We start from the raw sequence: 17,867 nt of genomic DNA on the forward strand, positions 1-17,867 counted from the left end.
AGTTGTTGGAACCAAGCTGATATAGGGTCATTAACTGATTCCAATATATGCCCAGAACTAGAGTACTGATCCAGATGTTAACATTAGCCATCCCTCTTGTTTCTTCTGAGCTGCAGTTAGAGGTCACTGATTGGTTCACTGAAATAAGCAGAGTCAGTTCAAATTGCAGGGAAAAACTCAAAAACAACTGATGAGACTAGAATTTAATGACAGGTGTACCATAGTTCTTGAAACATAATTTTTCTCTTTCCTGTCCCCCATTTGCATTAAAAACAAATCATGATAGGACTGATAGGATATGATAGTTCGCAAAATAAGCTTTAGTCTTATTATACTTCACCTGATTATTTGAAATAAGTGCAGTAAGAATAATTATTTGCCACATAGGCACTTTTTAATTGGCTTTGATGGAACTTTGTTCCATAAGGAATCTCAGATAAGACTTTTTTTGAAGCTGAGCTCAACCATGGGTTTGCACAGTTAAATACAGGTATGAGTTGGGTAAATTCCTCTCCTCTGAGGTCCTGAGATAACTTGGTGCACCTGGGCCTGTAGATAGTGACATTCTTTATTTACAATAGATCAGGAACTTTGTACAGGGACTGTGTAGACAAGGTACATGGCCACTTTTCTCAAGGGGCTTTTATTGGTTCTGTAAATCAAGTTTGATTCCTTAAAGGAAAGCACAACATTCCAGTCAAAACTTGGTAAAATAACCAGTTTCTCCAGTTGTGTCCTGTTGCAAAAGAAAACAGATTCTTAAAGAAATATAAGATGCTGATGGGTAAAGAGTTTAAAAGCTGTTTATACATGCGTTATATTGGATATGATATAATTTATGGTTTCTTGCTTGCAGCTGTTTGTATCTTTATTAATCCCAAACCAGACAAAGTTATAAACATTTTATATACAATGTTATCTTGGAAAAAGTTAGATGTAAATAATTCATCTTAATCTATATTTGAGAAATCTGAGGGGTATAAGGAAACTAATGAGTGAATGAACATATAGATTGGATCAAAGGAGGAGAGTATGAGAGTAGGGAGACCAGGTAAAAAAGTATAGTCATCTAGAGGTGAGGTTAGTAAGGGTTAAGCCATTAGTAATAATGCTGGAAGAAAAAGAGGTTGTGTTGTACTTGTCGAGAGATTATGTATTGGACTCCAACATGGTGTGTCTTCCTAAGAGATTTGTGTTGGCAATTTTGATTATACTCAATTTGGATTGAAGTGATGACTTTAGAACCCAGGCCCTGCTTAAGAAATCATGATTCCGTGCTGATAGACTGAACAGAATTGGAAGTGGGAGTAAGTCTGCATGACTTTCAGAGTTCTTAACTGTTAACAAATTTTGTATAAAGTTTGTGTTTTTGTGATGGATTAATGGCTATAATTTGAGAGCATGGCTACATTGTTGAGTATATGTTTGTTATATTTGTTAGAGTTAACCCATCAGATATTAAAAGTACCTTTTCCCACTTACAGTCCTTGTCCATTTAATAAATGTCTTAGTCTGTGTTGCTATAAAGGAATACCTGAGACTGGGTAATTTATAAAGAAAAGAGGTTTATTTGATTCGCTGCAGGCTGTACAAGAAGCATGGCACAGGCATCTGCTTCTGGAGAAGGCCTTAGGCTGCTTCCATTCATGGCAGAAGGGGAAGTGGAGCTGGTGGGTACAGAGATCACAAGGCGAGAGAGGAAGCAAGAGAGATGGGGGAGAGAGGCTCTTTTTAACAACCAGCTCTTGAGGGAACTAACAGAACAAGAACTCTTTCCCCTTCCCTGGCCCCTCAGGGAAGGCGTTAGTCTGTTCATGAGGGATCCACCTCCATGATGCAAACACCTGTTACTACACCTCACCTCGCAACACTAACACACTGGGGGTTAAATTTCAGCATGAGATTAGGAGAAGTCAAACATACAAACTATGGCAGTAGGTATTTAGTAGTATCATCTGAGAGGATGTTATTCATGCTTGGTGAGGGGGAGGAATGGGAGATGAGGGAAGGGTGCTAGACTCTAGGATGTCTTCCCCCATTTCCCCACCAAACAGTTCTTTTCTTTCTTCTTGTGTTCATGCCTTAAGATTTCTTTTGAGAAAAAAGGGTTAGGGTTTATAGCTAAAAATGTTTGAAATGATTGCTATATATATTTATAATGTTTGGATAAAGACTGGTATACTTTTTAAAGAAAATACATTTTCCTCCCTCATACTTACCTAATGCATTGCTATTTTCATGTATTAATACAACTTTATATAAAAGTACTTTTATTAGATGCACATTATAATATGGGAATGTAATATGGGAATGTCAGGTGATTTTTCTGTGATTTGAACATTCAGCTTTTGATTTTCATTATATTGTGTGCCCACATAGTTTTTCAGTTTCACTTATTATATTTGTTATTGCCTTTTCTGTAGGCTTTCAACAGACCTCACATCTTTCTTCTTATGAAATTATAACTCCTTGGAGATTAACTAGAGAAAGAAGAGAAGCCCCTAGGCCCTATTCAAAACAAGTAAGTTGTATCTTGAGAAATAATGTGTTTAATTTTTTTTCTTTTCTGTTTTAGCACAAAGGTGTTATTTGTAGCAGTAATCAGTTCGGTGAGTTATTACTTGGCTGTTACTTAGCATAGCACAGCTGTGTTAGTAAAAGCAACATATTGAGCCTTAGTATCCTTTTTTTTTGAGATGGAGTCTTGCTCTGTTGCCCAGGCTGGAGTGTGCAGTGGCGCAATCTCGGCTCACTGCGACCTCCGCCTTCTGGATTCAAGTGATTCTCCTGCCTCAGCCTTCCAAGTAGCTGGGACTACGGGCATGTGCCACCATGCCTGGCTAATTTTTTGGTATTTTTTTAGTAGAGACAGGGTTTCACCGTGTTGGCCAGGCTGATCTTGAACTCCTGATCTCAGGTGATCCGCCTGCCTCGGCCTCCCAAAGTGCTGGGATTACAGGTGTGAGCCACAATGCCCAGCCAGTATCTTTTTTTTTTTTTTTTAAAAGACAATATGATCGACTCGAAACATAACAGAATAAAATAGTTAAAATAGAATTCTATCACTAGGGTAGGGTGCTGATTATATACATTTTAATTGACTGGCAATGGTCACAGTGATTTTTATTATAATAAGAATTACAATTCTTATTATAATTATATAACCTGACTCAGTTTGTGATAGCTAGAACACTTTATACTATATCTTCACTGACAGTGGAGAGTGCTAATGTGTTAAATGCATGTATTTTATATTAGGGAATATTTACGAAAATACAGGTTTTATTTCCATATTGGAAGAAACTAACTGTGCTGTTAATGGGGTAACCAGTGCACAAAAATTATTTTTTGTACTATTCTTTTGTAAAGTTTGTTCAGAAATAATCTATTTGGACTTTAATTTTATAAGTCTTTCAACTTTATAGAAGTATAATTAAATTTTAGTATAATTTAACAACAGCAGGTAATAAAGCATAGAATTTAGCTTATTCTGAATTATATTAATATCTGAATTGCTGATACACTCAGAAATGTAAGGCAGCTTGCCTGTTTTTTAGGGAGTGGGCATTGTAAAAAGAACACTGGAGTTGAGGATCAGGAACTTTTAGTTTTGGTCCTCCCTGTGAGTACCACCACCTACTAATTGGGTTGGTCACTCAACTCCATATATTCCTGTCTAACTGAGGAGTAAATGACTCTAAGATCTCCTCTGTAGAAGAATTTATACATTTTACTTGTTTTTGGTTTGAACTGGACAGCCTACCGTTTGATTATGTTTTGTCTTAGAATAGAGTTAATCAGTTAATCTCTGTTTGGGTGCGATCTCGGCTCACTGCAGCCTCTGCCTCCTGGGTTCAAGTGATTCTTGTGCCTCTGCCTCCCAAGTAGCTGGGACTACAGGCATGTGCCACCATGTCCAGCTAATTTTTGTATCTTTAGTAGAGATGGGGTGTTGCCATGTTGGCCAGGCTGTTCTCGAACTCTTGGCTTCAAGTGATCTGCCTGCCTCAGCCTCCCAGAGTGCTGGGATTACAGGCACGAGCCACCTGTTTTCCTCCTTTTCTTCATTGAATAGTAGACTTTCAGCCTAGGGACTGTGTTTTCTACTTTTTTGTGTCTCTGATAGTATCTTCATTTAGTACTTCCCTCATTGATACTTGGGATTGTCATAAATAACTGTCATTTTTATGCTTTGGTAAATATTTGGAGAAGTGATATGGTCAGTGCATATTGAACTGGATTTTGCTCATTCAACAGTGAATGTAATTTACTCATTCAAAAGTATTTATTGAGTTACTATTGTATGCTAGGTACCATTTAGCTATTGGGGATATGGCAGTGAACAAAACAGACAAAAATTTATGCCCTTGCATGAATGCAATCTTGTATTCTATGGAGCTTGCATTCTAGTGAGTGGGGGACAGAGAGAGACAAAACAAAAACAAAAACAAAAAACCCCAAAACCAAAAATGTATATAACTTCAGATGGTGATAAATGCTGTGGAGAAAATTAAAGCAAGAAAAGGGATGGGAGGCTGGATATGGTGAGTTGCTGGGGAGAGGATTGCATTTTTCAATAGGATGGCCAGGGAAAGCCTTACAAGAAAGTAGCCCTTTAGTAAAGACCAGAAGGAGGCAGGTGAACAATCCAGGCAGATACTTGGGGGAGGAGTAAACTATCACAAAATAATCTTTGGTCTCTAAGATTTCTTTTTATTTCTTTTTATTTTATTTATTTATTTATTTATTTATTTATTTATTTATTTATTTATTTTTGAGACGGAGTCTTGCTATCTCATCCAGGCTGGAGTGCAGTGGCCGGATCTCAGCTCACTGCAAGCTCCACCTCCCGGGTTTACGCCATTCTCCTGCCTCAGCCTCCCGAGTAGCTGGGACTGCAGGCACCCGCCACCTCGCCTGGCTAGTTTTTTGTATTTTTTAGTAGAGACGGGGTTTCACCGTGTTAGTCAGGATGGTCTCTATCTCCTGACCTCGTGATCCGCCCGTCTGGCCTCCCAAAGTGCTGGGATTACAGGCTTCAGCCACTGCGCCCGGCCCTCAGATTTCTTTTTAACAGACATAGCAGTGATGTTTTTACGTCATGTGATTGTCTAAGAGAGAATGATAGAAAGGCACATGATAAAGCTGTAGCAATGGAAAGAGCTTGGTGGTTTTGATGGCCCACTGGAGACTGAGGTAGATGATGAAGGGTTCTTGGCGTCCCATTCGGGATGTGGAGGTAGAATGACAGGATCCGTAGTTTGGTCTAGCGCTTAGAAGTCAGAGGCAGATGTGCTGTGGTGAAGGGGATGATGCTGTTTCTTGACAAAATGTTAACCGAGCCTGGAAACAGTAGGGAATATTAAGTAGACACTTCTGATAATGTTAGTTGTCGAGTCCCTTCCTGACTTTCTTTTTTATTAAAGAGCTAAGGCAAAGTCAGATCTCTTAGTTCCAGAGATCACATTAAGCACTTGTGGCTAATGGCATGGTGAGTTACTAGGGAAGTTGTTTCAGAGTTGCCTGAGGTAGAGAAGATGATCCCATGAATTGGAGGATGTGTATATATGTTACTTTAATTCCTTGACTCTAAGATGTCATCAATTGTGAGACACACTATATTGTTTTATGTACCACTAATAAAGAGACAGAAGTGGCCCAGCGGGGTGGCTCATACCTCTAATCCCAGCACTTTGAGAGACCACATGGATTACCTGAGGTCAGGAGTTCAAGACCAGCCTTACCAATATGGTGAAACCCTGTCTCTACTAAAAAATGCATAAATTAACCAGGTGTGGTGGTGGGAGCCTGTAATCCCAGTTATTCTGGAGGCTGAGACAGGAGAATTGCTTGAACCCGGGAGGCAGAGGTTTCAGTGAGCCAAGATTGCACCATTGCACTCCAGGCTGGGTGACAGAGTAAGACTCCGTGTCAAAAAGAAAAAAAAAAAAAGAAAAAAAGAAAACAGAAGTGGTGCTGGTTAGACTGCTGTGCCTTTGTATGATGTGTCCTTGTTTCAGGGACATTAATATGAGGGAAAAAAGCATGTTTTAGAATTGATGAAATGAGGTAAGCCCTGTAATTCGTATCATAAAAGGAGTTGAATTTCTTTTCAACTTTATATAACCAGAACTAGGGATAATCTCTTGAAACCAAGAGTGTCATTTCATTTAGACAAAAGCAGGAACTGTCTTATACTGTAGGTAATACATTGATGGACTTGAGAAGATAATCCCTGCAGTTATAGCTGAATTAGAAGTGAATTTGAGAAGAGTTAGATAGACATGAAGGTTATTTTCCATGATCAGTTATGAAAGGAAGGAAAGGATAATCAGAGTATATTTTTTATTATTTAAGGATCGACACAAAGTTCTTCTATTAAACTGTTCAGCCAATACCAAATTATTTTAATTCAGAATGGAATTTCCTGCATCTTATAAATGAGATGTGGTTGAAAAGTAATTTTCAAGATGATGTTTTATTCTTCTTTTCTCCTTCTGTGCATTTAGGTATCTTATGTTATTCAGGCTGAAGGAAAAGAGCACATTATTCACTTGGAAAGGAACAAGTAAGACATTTAATTTATTTTGGCTTTTCAGTAATGTTTTTCTAATAGTATATTGGTTTTGTTTCTAGTTTGATATGGTTTAGTGGATCCTGAACCCTGGGATTAAGCAGATTTAGCTCTTCATATCTGTGCTGCACAGTGGCAGCTGGCTGGGCAGGCAGTAACTTCCAAACAGGAAAGAAGGCAGAGACCAAAGCCAAGCACCCCCCAGTTTATTCTTTCCAAATGCATCACTAAGGGAGCAAAGGCTACACATGTGTGGGGGAGTTGGGGAGAAGGGGAGCCTGCAGTGACTGGACAGGGTCCAATTATTGGAAAGACTAAGGTTCCACCGGCTACTCCCATGCCTACTCACATAGACTTTAATAAAGGTAAAGGATATAATGCATCAGGACAAAGAAAGTGCAGGCAGTCATCAAGGCACGACCCCCAGGGTCCTGTTTCAGTTGCACAGATGTGCTTTGCCTCCAGATTATGAACTGCTGAGATATGTGTGAGGCATCATATTTTCTGGGGAGCCCAGGCACAAGTTTACTGAAGGTATCTTTTCTACCTCGATGATCATGTAGCTAAAGTCAGGCTGTGTACCTAACTGAATCAGATAAAAACCTTCCATTTGTTCATTTCTAGTCAATATAGACAGGCTGGGCCCGGGTGCCTCCAGGGGAGTTTTGAACTCGAAATGACATATTTATGAATCACACACTTAGCACATTGCATCCCTGACCTGTCCATAAGGCCTGGAGATAAGCATACAGCTGCTGCAGTCCTGCTGCAAGAGAACCTGATCCTCATAAACATGCTTGATGCCACTGAACCTCCTTAACATGGAGTGAGGCTTTGGAAATCAGGAATAATTGTTTCTTTCAACAGTTGAGACAGAAATTTGCCTCCATACTTAGGAGTTTAATTCTTATTTATATAGAACTTTTAGAAAAGAGTGTAAAAAACCATTTATTTTTCTTCTGTAAATATGGTATCCTGTCAGTAACCCAGTTTTTACTTTTCCTGTGAGTTGTGTCTGAAAAATTCAGGGACATTATTTATGTTGCCTTAAGTTTTTTGCAGCTAGCATGTTATGACCATTAGAAAAAATGTGTAGCTTAATATTACATATTATTTATGAGTAATGTACACTATTTCAGAGTTGTCTGTTTATGAGCTTTTTTTTTTTTTTCTTCTTTTTTTTTAAGAGACAAGGTCTTACTCTGTTATCCGGGGTGGAGTGCAGAGGCATGATCATAGCTCACTGCAGCCTTGAACTCCTGGGCTTAAGCAGTCCTCCCACCTCAGCTTCCGGAGTAGCTAGGACTATATGTGTGTGCCTCTATGCCCAGCTCATTTTTTATTTTTTGTAGTGACAGGGTCTCACCATGTTGCCTAGGCTGGTCTCAGACTCCTGGCCTCAAGTGATCCTCCTACCTCAGCCTTCCAAAATGTTGGGGTTACAGGCGTGAGCCACTGCCCGCCTGTTTATGAGCTTTTAATTTTATAGTAGCACATTTTAAAATAATAATTTATCTGGTGAAAATTCTTATTTACTCCAGCTCGTCTCCTCTAGAGATAATGCCTTGTGAATCATATCCTTAGTTGTAGATAGATAACATATATTTAAATGGTATTTTATTTCTCTTCCAGAGACCTTTTGCCTGAAGATTTTGTAGTTTATACCTATAACAAAGAAGGGACTGTAATCACTGACCATCCCAATATACAGGTAATATATTTTCCTCATGATCCCATAGCAAATTTTAAAGCAATTATAATTTAAAAATGAGTTCTGTATAGGCACTCAGGACTGTTACATTGCACAGCCCCACAGGGCACCTTTAACATTATGATATATGGGTTATCCTGGGAAAAGTGGGTGCATTTCTATGGACTAAGCTGTACCTTACAGCTCTCCCGGTACTCAGTAGTTAAGGTTTTTTTTTAAAGACTAGGAAAATAAATCTTCTATTTAATGGTAATCCTCACTGATGATGGGGAAAATTTGATATGTTTTGAAAATAGGAGTTTTCGATTTTTTTGTTGAAAGTTAATATCTGTAAAAGTGAACTTATTAAAACATTTAATTCGTCGTTAATATTTAGTAAAGAAAAACACTCGTTTGGCGTTACATGTTCTAATGTTCTAAATTTTTTCTGAAAATAAGTCTTTCCTAAAAGAGGTGTGGTCCTGTCTGGATCAGAGAACAGAGTACTCCTGGGGACAGAGCTGGCCAGAATACTGAAAATAATTGGCAGATGTCAAATTTGGCTTTATGTGTTTATTACTAGGCATAAACATTTCTAGTTTTGTTTGAGTGTTTTACAGTCCTTTTTGGCACTTAGGTATTACACATTTTTTTCTTTTGCCATGGTTTTCATGAGAAATCTTTATTCCCATTACATGTTTTTTTTTTTTTCTTATGTACTTTGTAATACTTTACTAGGTTGAATTGTTTCTGTTGGTTGTGCACTTTTTGCAGCATTCTTCAAATAAATAGGAGGCAAAAAAATCTTTATTTTAGATTAATTATTAGTACTTACAAAAACCAAGGAACTGCTGACTTAGGCCTATCCTCTTCTGGTCCACTATCTGATTTCTTTATCTTAGTGCATTATTGGTCCATTGTTTAATAGCAAATTAGTAGAGGAGTTTGAATTTACCTTACAGCATACACCAGATAGAAAATAACCCATCCATCCAGTCATGCATCCAACGATTACCAAGGCAGAAGGCCAAACACAGCGTAATTTATGTCACTTGACAAAAGCTGTAATGGTAAAAGGCATTTTTTTCCTTGTGGAGGTTTCTTGGCATACTTTCTTTGGACATACACTGTTCGGGCTTTAATTTTGACTCATTATTTGCTGATGAAACTCTTTTAATCTGTTTGTGCCTTGGTATGTTCACTTTAAAATGTAATAATAGTTAACATTTTATGGATATATTGGGAAACTTAACTGAGTTAATATATAAGATGCTTATAACAGTCTGACAATTTTTAACTCAACGAATATTATTTGTTGCTATTATTTAAAGTATATGCTGTTAAAACTGCTAAAAATCAATTTTAATTATATAGAAACTTATGTAAGTATTATTTTATATAATACTTACGTATCATAAGTATAATAGAGTTGTTATGCTTTTCTGGGTGTTTGAAAAATGTCAGCCAAGACAGACGGAGTCTCACTTATTTCTTGGTTATTTAATATTGTTCAGGTAGATGAAAGTATGATTGTAGATTTGAAATACAAATTAAAACTTTGATACTGTAATTTTTTTAACATGGCCAGACTGTCATGTATCGTAATGACATATACTTTTGTCCATAAAATGAAATTAAGTTTCACTGAAAGATTTACGTACTTTCCCCTGGGGATTCTATTGCTTAAGATTAAAGTTTGTAAAGCATCATCAGTGTCTTCCACAGGGTCATTTTATACAAACACAGTTGTAGTGAGATGTCAGCCGGCTGCTGTTGGTTCTTGGATCGACTGTGATTTAAAATGTTGAAGATGACATAATGCATCTTGTTCTGCTTCTAGGCTGAAAGGTCACCGAGGCAGAGCTGTTTGTACCTTGTATTCCCTGGAATTCTGCCTAAACATTTGTGTACTCATAGGGTGGTAGGAGATAGTCTGCAGATGGTCTAAATAATGCCATGTGATACTATGAGATGCCAATAATATAAATAAAACTTTGTAGTTGACTGGCCTCAAGTAATTTTGTTAGCTCTGCAATTTCTGTGATGATTTTCAGCAATGTAGCAATATTTGAAGATAATACAGTATTTTTCACTTAGAATCATTGTCATTTTCGAGGCTATGTGGAGGGAGTTTATAATTCATCCGTTGCTCTTAGCAACTGTTTTGGACTCAGGTAAGCAATTTCTTTTATCTTCTTTTTTTTCTTTCCCCTGTGTCTTACCCTTTTTCCTATTTCTGTCTCCAAATTAAATCCTTTTGGGCACTTAGCAAAACTGGAATTTACTTTGATGTTACTGAACATTTTTATAGCTGTGTTTCAGATATCCTTGACATGTTTATTTAAGAAAGTATTATAGTTGATGAGTTTTAATATGTAAAGAGGAAAATTTTTTTGAGACCACTAAATCATTTTTGGTATTTAAAATAAAATATGCTTTAAATTTCTCTAGCACTTTATATTTATAAAATTTTCACTTGTATTATTTAAGACTTGTATTTAAGTCTCATTATGACTGTGAATAAGAGCTCATTATTTCCGTATTTAGGTGAGCAAACTGAAGTTCAGATAAATTATATTACACTTCAAATTAAGTTATAGTATTAAAATTACATTCCTTGAGGTCATGACAACATGGCACTGTACTGGTTGGTTGATTGCATGATTGCTTGAACTAATATGTATTAGTTCTATATAAGATGAATATGATTATCTTCACTTAAGTACTAACACTTATTTAATAGTTACTGTGTGCCAGGCAATATGTTTTGTGTGTTTTGTGCTTATTAAGTAATTTTGTTTTCAGAACAATCCTTTGCAGAGTGCAAACCAAGGCAGAGTTTAAATACCTTGCTGAGAGTCCTGCAGCTAATAGAAGACATTTGGAATTCGAACTCTTGTCCTCTGGTCCAGATGCCACATTCTTAATCACTACTTTGTAGTACCTTCCATTTCCCGTAGATCACTCAGGGAGGTTAAGTGACTTGCAGGCAGTGACCCTGATAAGTAGCTATTTGAGCTTTCAATATAGGTCTGCCCCAGCCCTGTCTGTCTGATTCTAAAGCCTCTATTTTATTCTCTATATCATGCTATGCCTACTTACACATTTAAGAAGTAGGACTTGAACTTAGGTTTTCTGATTCCTTTTGTATTTTCTTTTTCTTAAAATTTGTATGTGTGTAATGCAACATTCAGAGGACTGCTGCATTTAGAGAATGCAAGTTATGGGATTGAACCCCTGCAGAACAGCTCTCATTTTGAGCACATCATTTATCGAATGGATGATGTCCACAAAGAGCCTCTGAAATGTGGAGTTTCCAACAAGGATATAGAGAAAGAAACTACAAAGGATGAAGAGGAAGAGCCTCCCAGCATGACTCAGCTACTTCGAGTAAGGAAATAACAATTTTTCATGGCTCAGACTACCATTTTAGAAAAATCATGTGTTTATTCATGAAACCAATACCATGAGTAGTGTTTTTTTTTTTTCTTTTCTTAATTTTGCCAAATGTATGCCAGACATTGTGATAGGTACTAGGGGATGAAAAGATGAGCAATATACAGTTCCTGCTACCAAGTTGAGTACAGTTTAGATTCTGTGGGTTTTGGAAATGAGGGCTTAAATCTGCAGCAGTGCTTACTGTGGCCTTGGCCTCCTGGGCTCAAGCAATCCTCCTGCCTCAGCCTCCCAGTAGCTACTACTACAGGTCTGTGCCACCCACCGTGCCTGGCTAATTTAAAAAAACTTTTTGTAAAGATGAGGTCTCATTACATTATCGAGGCTGGTCTTGAACCCCTGGCATAAAGCAATCCTCCTGCCTCAGCTTCCTAGAGTGCTGGGATTACAGGCATAAACCACTGCACCCAGTGCAAAAGAGTTTTTCTTTAGGTACCTCTTAGACAACTCGAATGGTGATTCTTGAACCCTAGATTGGAAAGAGAGACATGGCTTTAGGACTTTAACGACTTCAGGTGTGTTTCAAGGACACTCTCATCCCTGTTTAGAGACTGCTATAGCACTTCATGATTTACTCTTGACATGGCTGTCTCTTAGACTGAAATTGTTCTAGGACTAGATCAACTTCAGCTGCAGGGATTGTCCCTTTCTATGAGATATGTTGCTGCCTTGAAAGAGGCATATTTTTAATTAACTTATACTAGTTGATGGCATTATTTTTATTGCCTCTCCTGCTATCCACTCTTTTGACTTGGACTATTCTTTTTGACTTTAAACATTGGAAAACATTAAAATTTTTGCTTATTCTACTTTGCATGAATTTCTGTAAAATGACAAAACTAGTCATTTTTTTAAATGGCAACCTTGTTCTAACTTCTGCTCTGGGATATTAGTGGCTATGTTTTATCTTTCAGCATAGTAATGGGGTTTTTCATTAAAATGTGTGTGTGTGCATGTGTGTGTGTGTGTGTGTGTAGTTTTGATTTTAGAAAATTGGTAATGCTGCTTTGTAAACTTAAACCCATTTTGTCTGTAACTAGCATTTTTCTCATATTAGTGCAGATAACAGGTAACACTTCAAAAACATTTTTTTCCCCTCAGACATAGTTTATCATCACTTAAAGTCAGTAGCAGAACTGGACAAAGTTTTCATAACTAAGAAGGAGATAACACTTCAAAAAACATATTTTTTACTATCTTAATGTAGGATGTGTTAAGTAAAATAATTTTATGATGTTCTTAGCAGACATGAAATAGGTGATGAGAGATTAGGATGTGATCATGGCCTTATAACTTTTTTGCCTTTATGATGTTTGTGTTTTTGACAGAGAAGAAGAGCTGTCTTGCCCCAGACCCGGTATGTGGAGCTGTTCATTGTTGTAGACAAGGAAAGGGTAAGATTGGTGACAATTTTTCTTCTTTTCCATGAAAAAGATATGAGAAATGAGCATTTAATGAAGGAAATATAAACTACAGTTTGTATTGATTTTACTTAAATAATGATTTTAAAACTAAAATGGTTTTTTTCCCTTAAACCTTATACCACCAGAATACCAACAGAAGCTAAATGTAGCAAAATGTGACTGCCTTTAAGTTTATTTTTTATTAATGATTTTTTTTCGTGTTCTTGCTGATGACTTGCTTATGGTGAATTTTTTGAGTGAATCTGTACTGCCTATCAGGCTCTTGAGAACTTTTCAGATTACTTTAATGGGCTGTGGCTCTAAAAGGTTTGGCTTTGTTGGCTAATAAAATTGCTTTGCTTTCTAGAATTTGAGATAACCTATATTGCACTTTAAGAGATGGAAAACCTCCAGGTCCTGGCATGCTTTAGAAGGGAATAGTATTAATTTCCGTGTACAGGATCACATGAGGGCATTTTCCTTATTTATACTTAAGAAACTGAACTAAGTGCTTTGCTTTAACTAAGAGAAGTAATGTGTCCCTACTTTGGCATTTACAGGATTATCAGTTTTAGAGGTAATGGCTATATAGTTTATTTTCATGTTGGTTTTTTTGTTGATATAATAATACTTCACATATTTATGGGGTACAGGTGAGTATTTGTTACAACAGCTGTGTAATTTAAAATAGAGAGTATTTTTAGTGTTTTGACTTTTACTTCCAATTTTGTTGTCAGTGTGAAAAAGTTACTTGTGGAAACTTACTATGATTGGCACTTCCTTTCTTGTAAGCTGTAGAGACAGTTTTGAGGTTTTTTTGGTTTTAAAAAAATTCCTTGTTGTATGTAGGTTGGAAAATAACAAGCCACTCCAAATAACTAATTTGGAGAAAATATTAAGAGATAGACTCGGATTTGTACATTATAGGTTCATTGCCCTCAAGTGGCAGAAGGAAAAGCACATGGAATATGAACAAGTGTGAACTCAGCCCCAAACAGTGGGCAAAAAGCTTCTGTAGAAGAATGTTTTGGACAAATCGCAAAAGTCAAGATTCAAATGTTTATCTCGGCCAGGTGCAGTGGCTCACGCCTGTAATCCCGGCACTTAGGGAGGCTGAGGCGGGTGAATCACAAGGTCAGAGAGGTCGGAACCATCCTGGCTAACATGGTGAAACCCTGTCTCTCCTAAAAATACAAAAAATTAGCCGGGCATGGTGGGGGGCACCTGTGGTCCCAGCTACTCGGGAGGCTAAGGCAGGAGAATGGCATAAACCCGGGAGGCGGAGCTTGCAGTGAGCTGAGATTGCGCCACTGCACTCCAGCCTGGGCAACAGAGCAAGACTCAGTCTCAAACAAAACAAAACAAAACAAAACACAAACAAAAAACACAAAATGTTTTTCTTCATTGCTGTCTCCAGATGTATTTGTTATATACAGATAGAAAATTGTTAAAAAAAAAAGGTTCAATTTCAATCAAGCCCTGTCAAATGTATTAAATTAAATTTTTTTTTCTTGTGTAGGAGAATCATGATTAGATCCCTAACTGATAAAATCTGATATATTCTGATATCATAGAGCAAAATCATAAATCCTTTAAAAATTTTTCTTCTGCTAAATTGGTTGTATAAAATAATGTTAAAAATAGACATTTGAGTTAGCCAGGTCTCAAAGAAAAATTAGTCATATTTATTTGGCTTAAGATGGTTAAAGTTCTGTATGTTTTCATCTACATATGATTTTTTAACTAGCGATTATTGGTTAATTGCTCATTTTTAATTCAACCCAGCATTTAGAAATGGTTTATTGGTGCTGATCTGTAAGCACTCTGGCTGTTTCCGTACCTCAGTTCTGTTTTCTGTATGTCACTTTCTTTTTTCTGTCCATAAATCTTCTTCCACTACGTGGAAGAAGTCTCTCTGAACCTGTTCTGGTTTGGAAGCCACACAATTATTGAATCAGTCATTCCTTGCTCAACTAAAGTCTTAAATTTAAAAGAAAAAGGTTTATTGGTGACATCATTAGCCTAAGAGGTGGTGGGTCAGGAAGTTCTTTAGATTGTCTTTTATTCTTTTCTGTCTGCATTTTGATTGCTTAAAACTCTACCTTTGTGAAATGCTTGAAAATACTTTTGCATTAAAATAAATAAAGGGAACAGTAAGAAGATAATTTGTTTTAAAGTTCTACTAATTTGGAGAAAATGAAGACTTCAGTGCTCTTTCATTATTATTCACTTTACCCTTTTACCGGTTTTTCTTTTATTCCTATCACTACAATGTAACCTTTAAATTTCTTAATTTGAAATGTTGATAAATGTCTAAATGCTTCAATTTTTTGTTCAGAGGAAATATTTGGATTCTTACCTTCATTTTAACAGACACATTTTTATTCTTGTTTTTTTTTTTTTTTTTTTTTTTTTTTGAGATGGAGTTTCGCTGTTTCTCCCAGGCTGGAGTGAAGTGGCGGGATCTTGGCTCACTGCAACTTCCTCCTAGTCCTCAGGTTCAAGCAATTCTCCTGACTTAGCCTCCTGAGTAGCTGGGATTATAGGCACCCGCCACCACACCTGCCTAATTTTTGTATTTTTAATAGAGAGAAGGTTTCGTCATGTTGGCTAGGCTGGTCTCGAACTCCTGACCTCAGGTGATCTACCCTCCTGGGCCTCCCAAAGTGCTAGGATTACAGGCCTGAGGTACTGCACCCGGCCTTACATTTCTATTCTTAAACTACTTTGGTGATAATGATTCTCCTTCTTTGCTTTTCCAGTATGACATGATGGGAAGAAATCAGACTGCTGTGAGAGAAGAGATGATTCTCCTGGCAAACTACTTGGATAGTGTCAGTTGTATTTTCTATCAACCAGGGTGATTCTGTCCTATTCTTTCAGTCTCGGAACAGACCTTAAAAATGTCTCATTTTGAGTTCTGATTTTCATAGGGCCTCAATGGCTCAGTCTTTGAGAGGTCTGCTTTCTGGTTTGTTTTGTAACTCTTTTTAATGTTTAAAGGAAAGTACCAGTGTAGAAAGACTTTGAGAAGAGCAAGAGATTTCATATTACCATTTACTTTATCTTCAGAGTAGCTAGGCTTAGGTGCTTTGGCATTTATGGAAAGATCTTTGAATTCTTGTCGAATGCATCTTATTTTGAATAAGGCTGCCTTCTACCCTGAAAACATGATACGACAATATTTGTGTGTGTGTGTTTGTGTGTGTGTGTGTGAGAGAGAGAGAGAGAGTTTGGTTTGAGATTTTGGAGTTCATCCAGTGGGAGATACTAAAGAATTCGATATATGTTCTTATAAAATAATTTTATCTACAAAGCTGATATGAACACCAAGCGTGATAGTGATGATAATGATGACGATGATGATGATAGCATTCACTTGAGTACTTACGGTGTGCTAGACACTGAGCTAAGTGCTTTACATTTATTAACCCATTTACTCCTTACCATACCCCTATGAAATTAAGAATTCCACAGTCCTTTTTCTGAAACCTCTGATGTACCTGTGATTAAAATTTTAGATAAAAGTTTAGAAAAACAGTGTGATTCACTCTGTATATAACACCTCTTGGGGTAGCACCTTGTAATCAGACTCATTGATATTTCTGCAGTGAAATATAGGAGTATTTACATTAAATGGGTTAAATGTGGACTGTGAATTGGCTTGCATTATATCAGGGCAAATTTTGGAAACAGTTTTACCAAAAACTTAATTTCCAGAGTTTGTCAGATTTTAGAATAGAAGATAATAAGGATTTTGAATCTCTGTTACTATCATTTTATGGTTGAGGAAACTGAGACTGTTGAGAGGTTAAAGTCTTATTGTATTTTTTTTTTTGAGATGGAGTCTTGCTCTGTTGCCCAGGCTGGAGTCCAGTGGCACAATCTTGGCTCACTGCAACCTCTGCCTCCCGGGTTCAAGCGATTCTCCTGCCTCAGCCTCCCAAGTAGCTGGGATTACAGGCGTGCGCCACCATGCCCAGCTAATTTTTCCATTTTAGTAGAGACAGGATTTCACCATATTGGCCAGGTTGGTGATCCACCTGCCTTGGCCTCCCAACCGCCCAAAGTCTCATTGTGTTAAAGTAAAGATTGTTTTTTTAGGCAGGGAAGTTTTAATTTAAGTAGCCGTGTTACTTCATGTGGTTAAAAGATTTTTCTCACATTCTTTACTATATTTTATATACTTTTATTTCTCTCTTCCCAGATGTATATTATGTTAAATATTCGAATTGTGCTAGTTGGACTGGAGATTTGGACCAATGGAAACCTGATCAACATAGCTGGGGGTGCTGGTGATGTGCTGGGGAACTTCGTGCAGTGGCGGGAAAAGTTTCTTATCACACGTCGGAGACATGACAGTGCACAGCTAGTTCTGTAAGTATTTTTTTTTAAACTACTGTTAATGAAATGATCAAAATAATAATTTTTGCTTATTTTCTTGCATTGGAATTGTATTCTTTTGAGGTTTTGGGTGTTCATTTAAATGAGGAAAACTTAGCTTGATGTGGCATTATCATGAAACCTCTTCTGTCTTAGATTCCTGTCACCTTTCTCCCATGTCCTCCTTTTTTCTTGGGTTTACTTCCTCATTTGGGTATAGTGTGTTTTCTACTAGTTTTTTGTGAGCGGATATATGGAAAGAAAGCATTTTGACCTCGTGAGTGTATGAAAATATGTTTTCCCAGTTTCGGAACAGAATTTAAAATTTATCTTAATTTGAGTTCTGATTATTCTAGGGCCT

The 17,867-nt window shown here is 37.1% G+C and overlaps 1 protein-coding gene and 1 non-coding gene across 3 annotated transcripts in view; one reads left to right on the top strand and one right to left on the bottom strand.

Annotated features, from left to right (window-relative positions):
* ADAM9 (ADAM metallopeptidase domain 9) overlaps positions 1-17,867 on the top strand; it is a 113,131-nt gene that overhangs the window by 8,631 nt on the left and 86,633 nt on the right. For both annotated transcript variants that reach the window (XR_003732332.2, XM_001092710.5), the window contains exons 2-9: positions 2,424-2,521; positions 6,510-6,568; positions 8,207-8,285; positions 10,362-10,438; positions 11,459-11,654; positions 13,049-13,114; positions 15,886-15,957; positions 17,331-17,500. Coding sequence is in view for 1 of the 2 variants with exons in the window: in XM_001092710.5 (XP_001092710.2) it covers positions 2,424-2,521; positions 6,510-6,568; positions 8,207-8,285; positions 10,362-10,438; positions 11,459-11,654; positions 13,049-13,114; positions 15,886-15,957; positions 17,331-17,500 (817 nt within the window). In the remaining variant the exon portion in view is untranslated. The remainder of the gene's footprint in view (positions 1-2,423; positions 2,522-6,509; positions 6,569-8,206; positions 8,286-10,361; positions 10,439-11,458; positions 11,655-13,048; positions 13,115-15,885; positions 15,958-17,330; positions 17,501-17,867) is intronic.
* LOC114680495 (small nucleolar RNA SNORD38) lies at positions 12,813-12,881 on the bottom strand. Its single transcript, XR_003732713.1, has one exon. It is a non-coding gene; the product is annotated as a small nucleolar RNA SNORD38 (small nucleolar RNA).

Source organism: Macaca mulatta, chromosome 8, assembly GCF_049350105.2.
Source record: "Macaca mulatta isolate MMU2019108-1 chromosome 8, T2T-MMU8v2.0, whole genome shotgun sequence".
Taxonomy (NCBI): Eukaryota; Metazoa; Chordata; class Mammalia; order Primates; family Cercopithecidae; genus Macaca; species Macaca mulatta.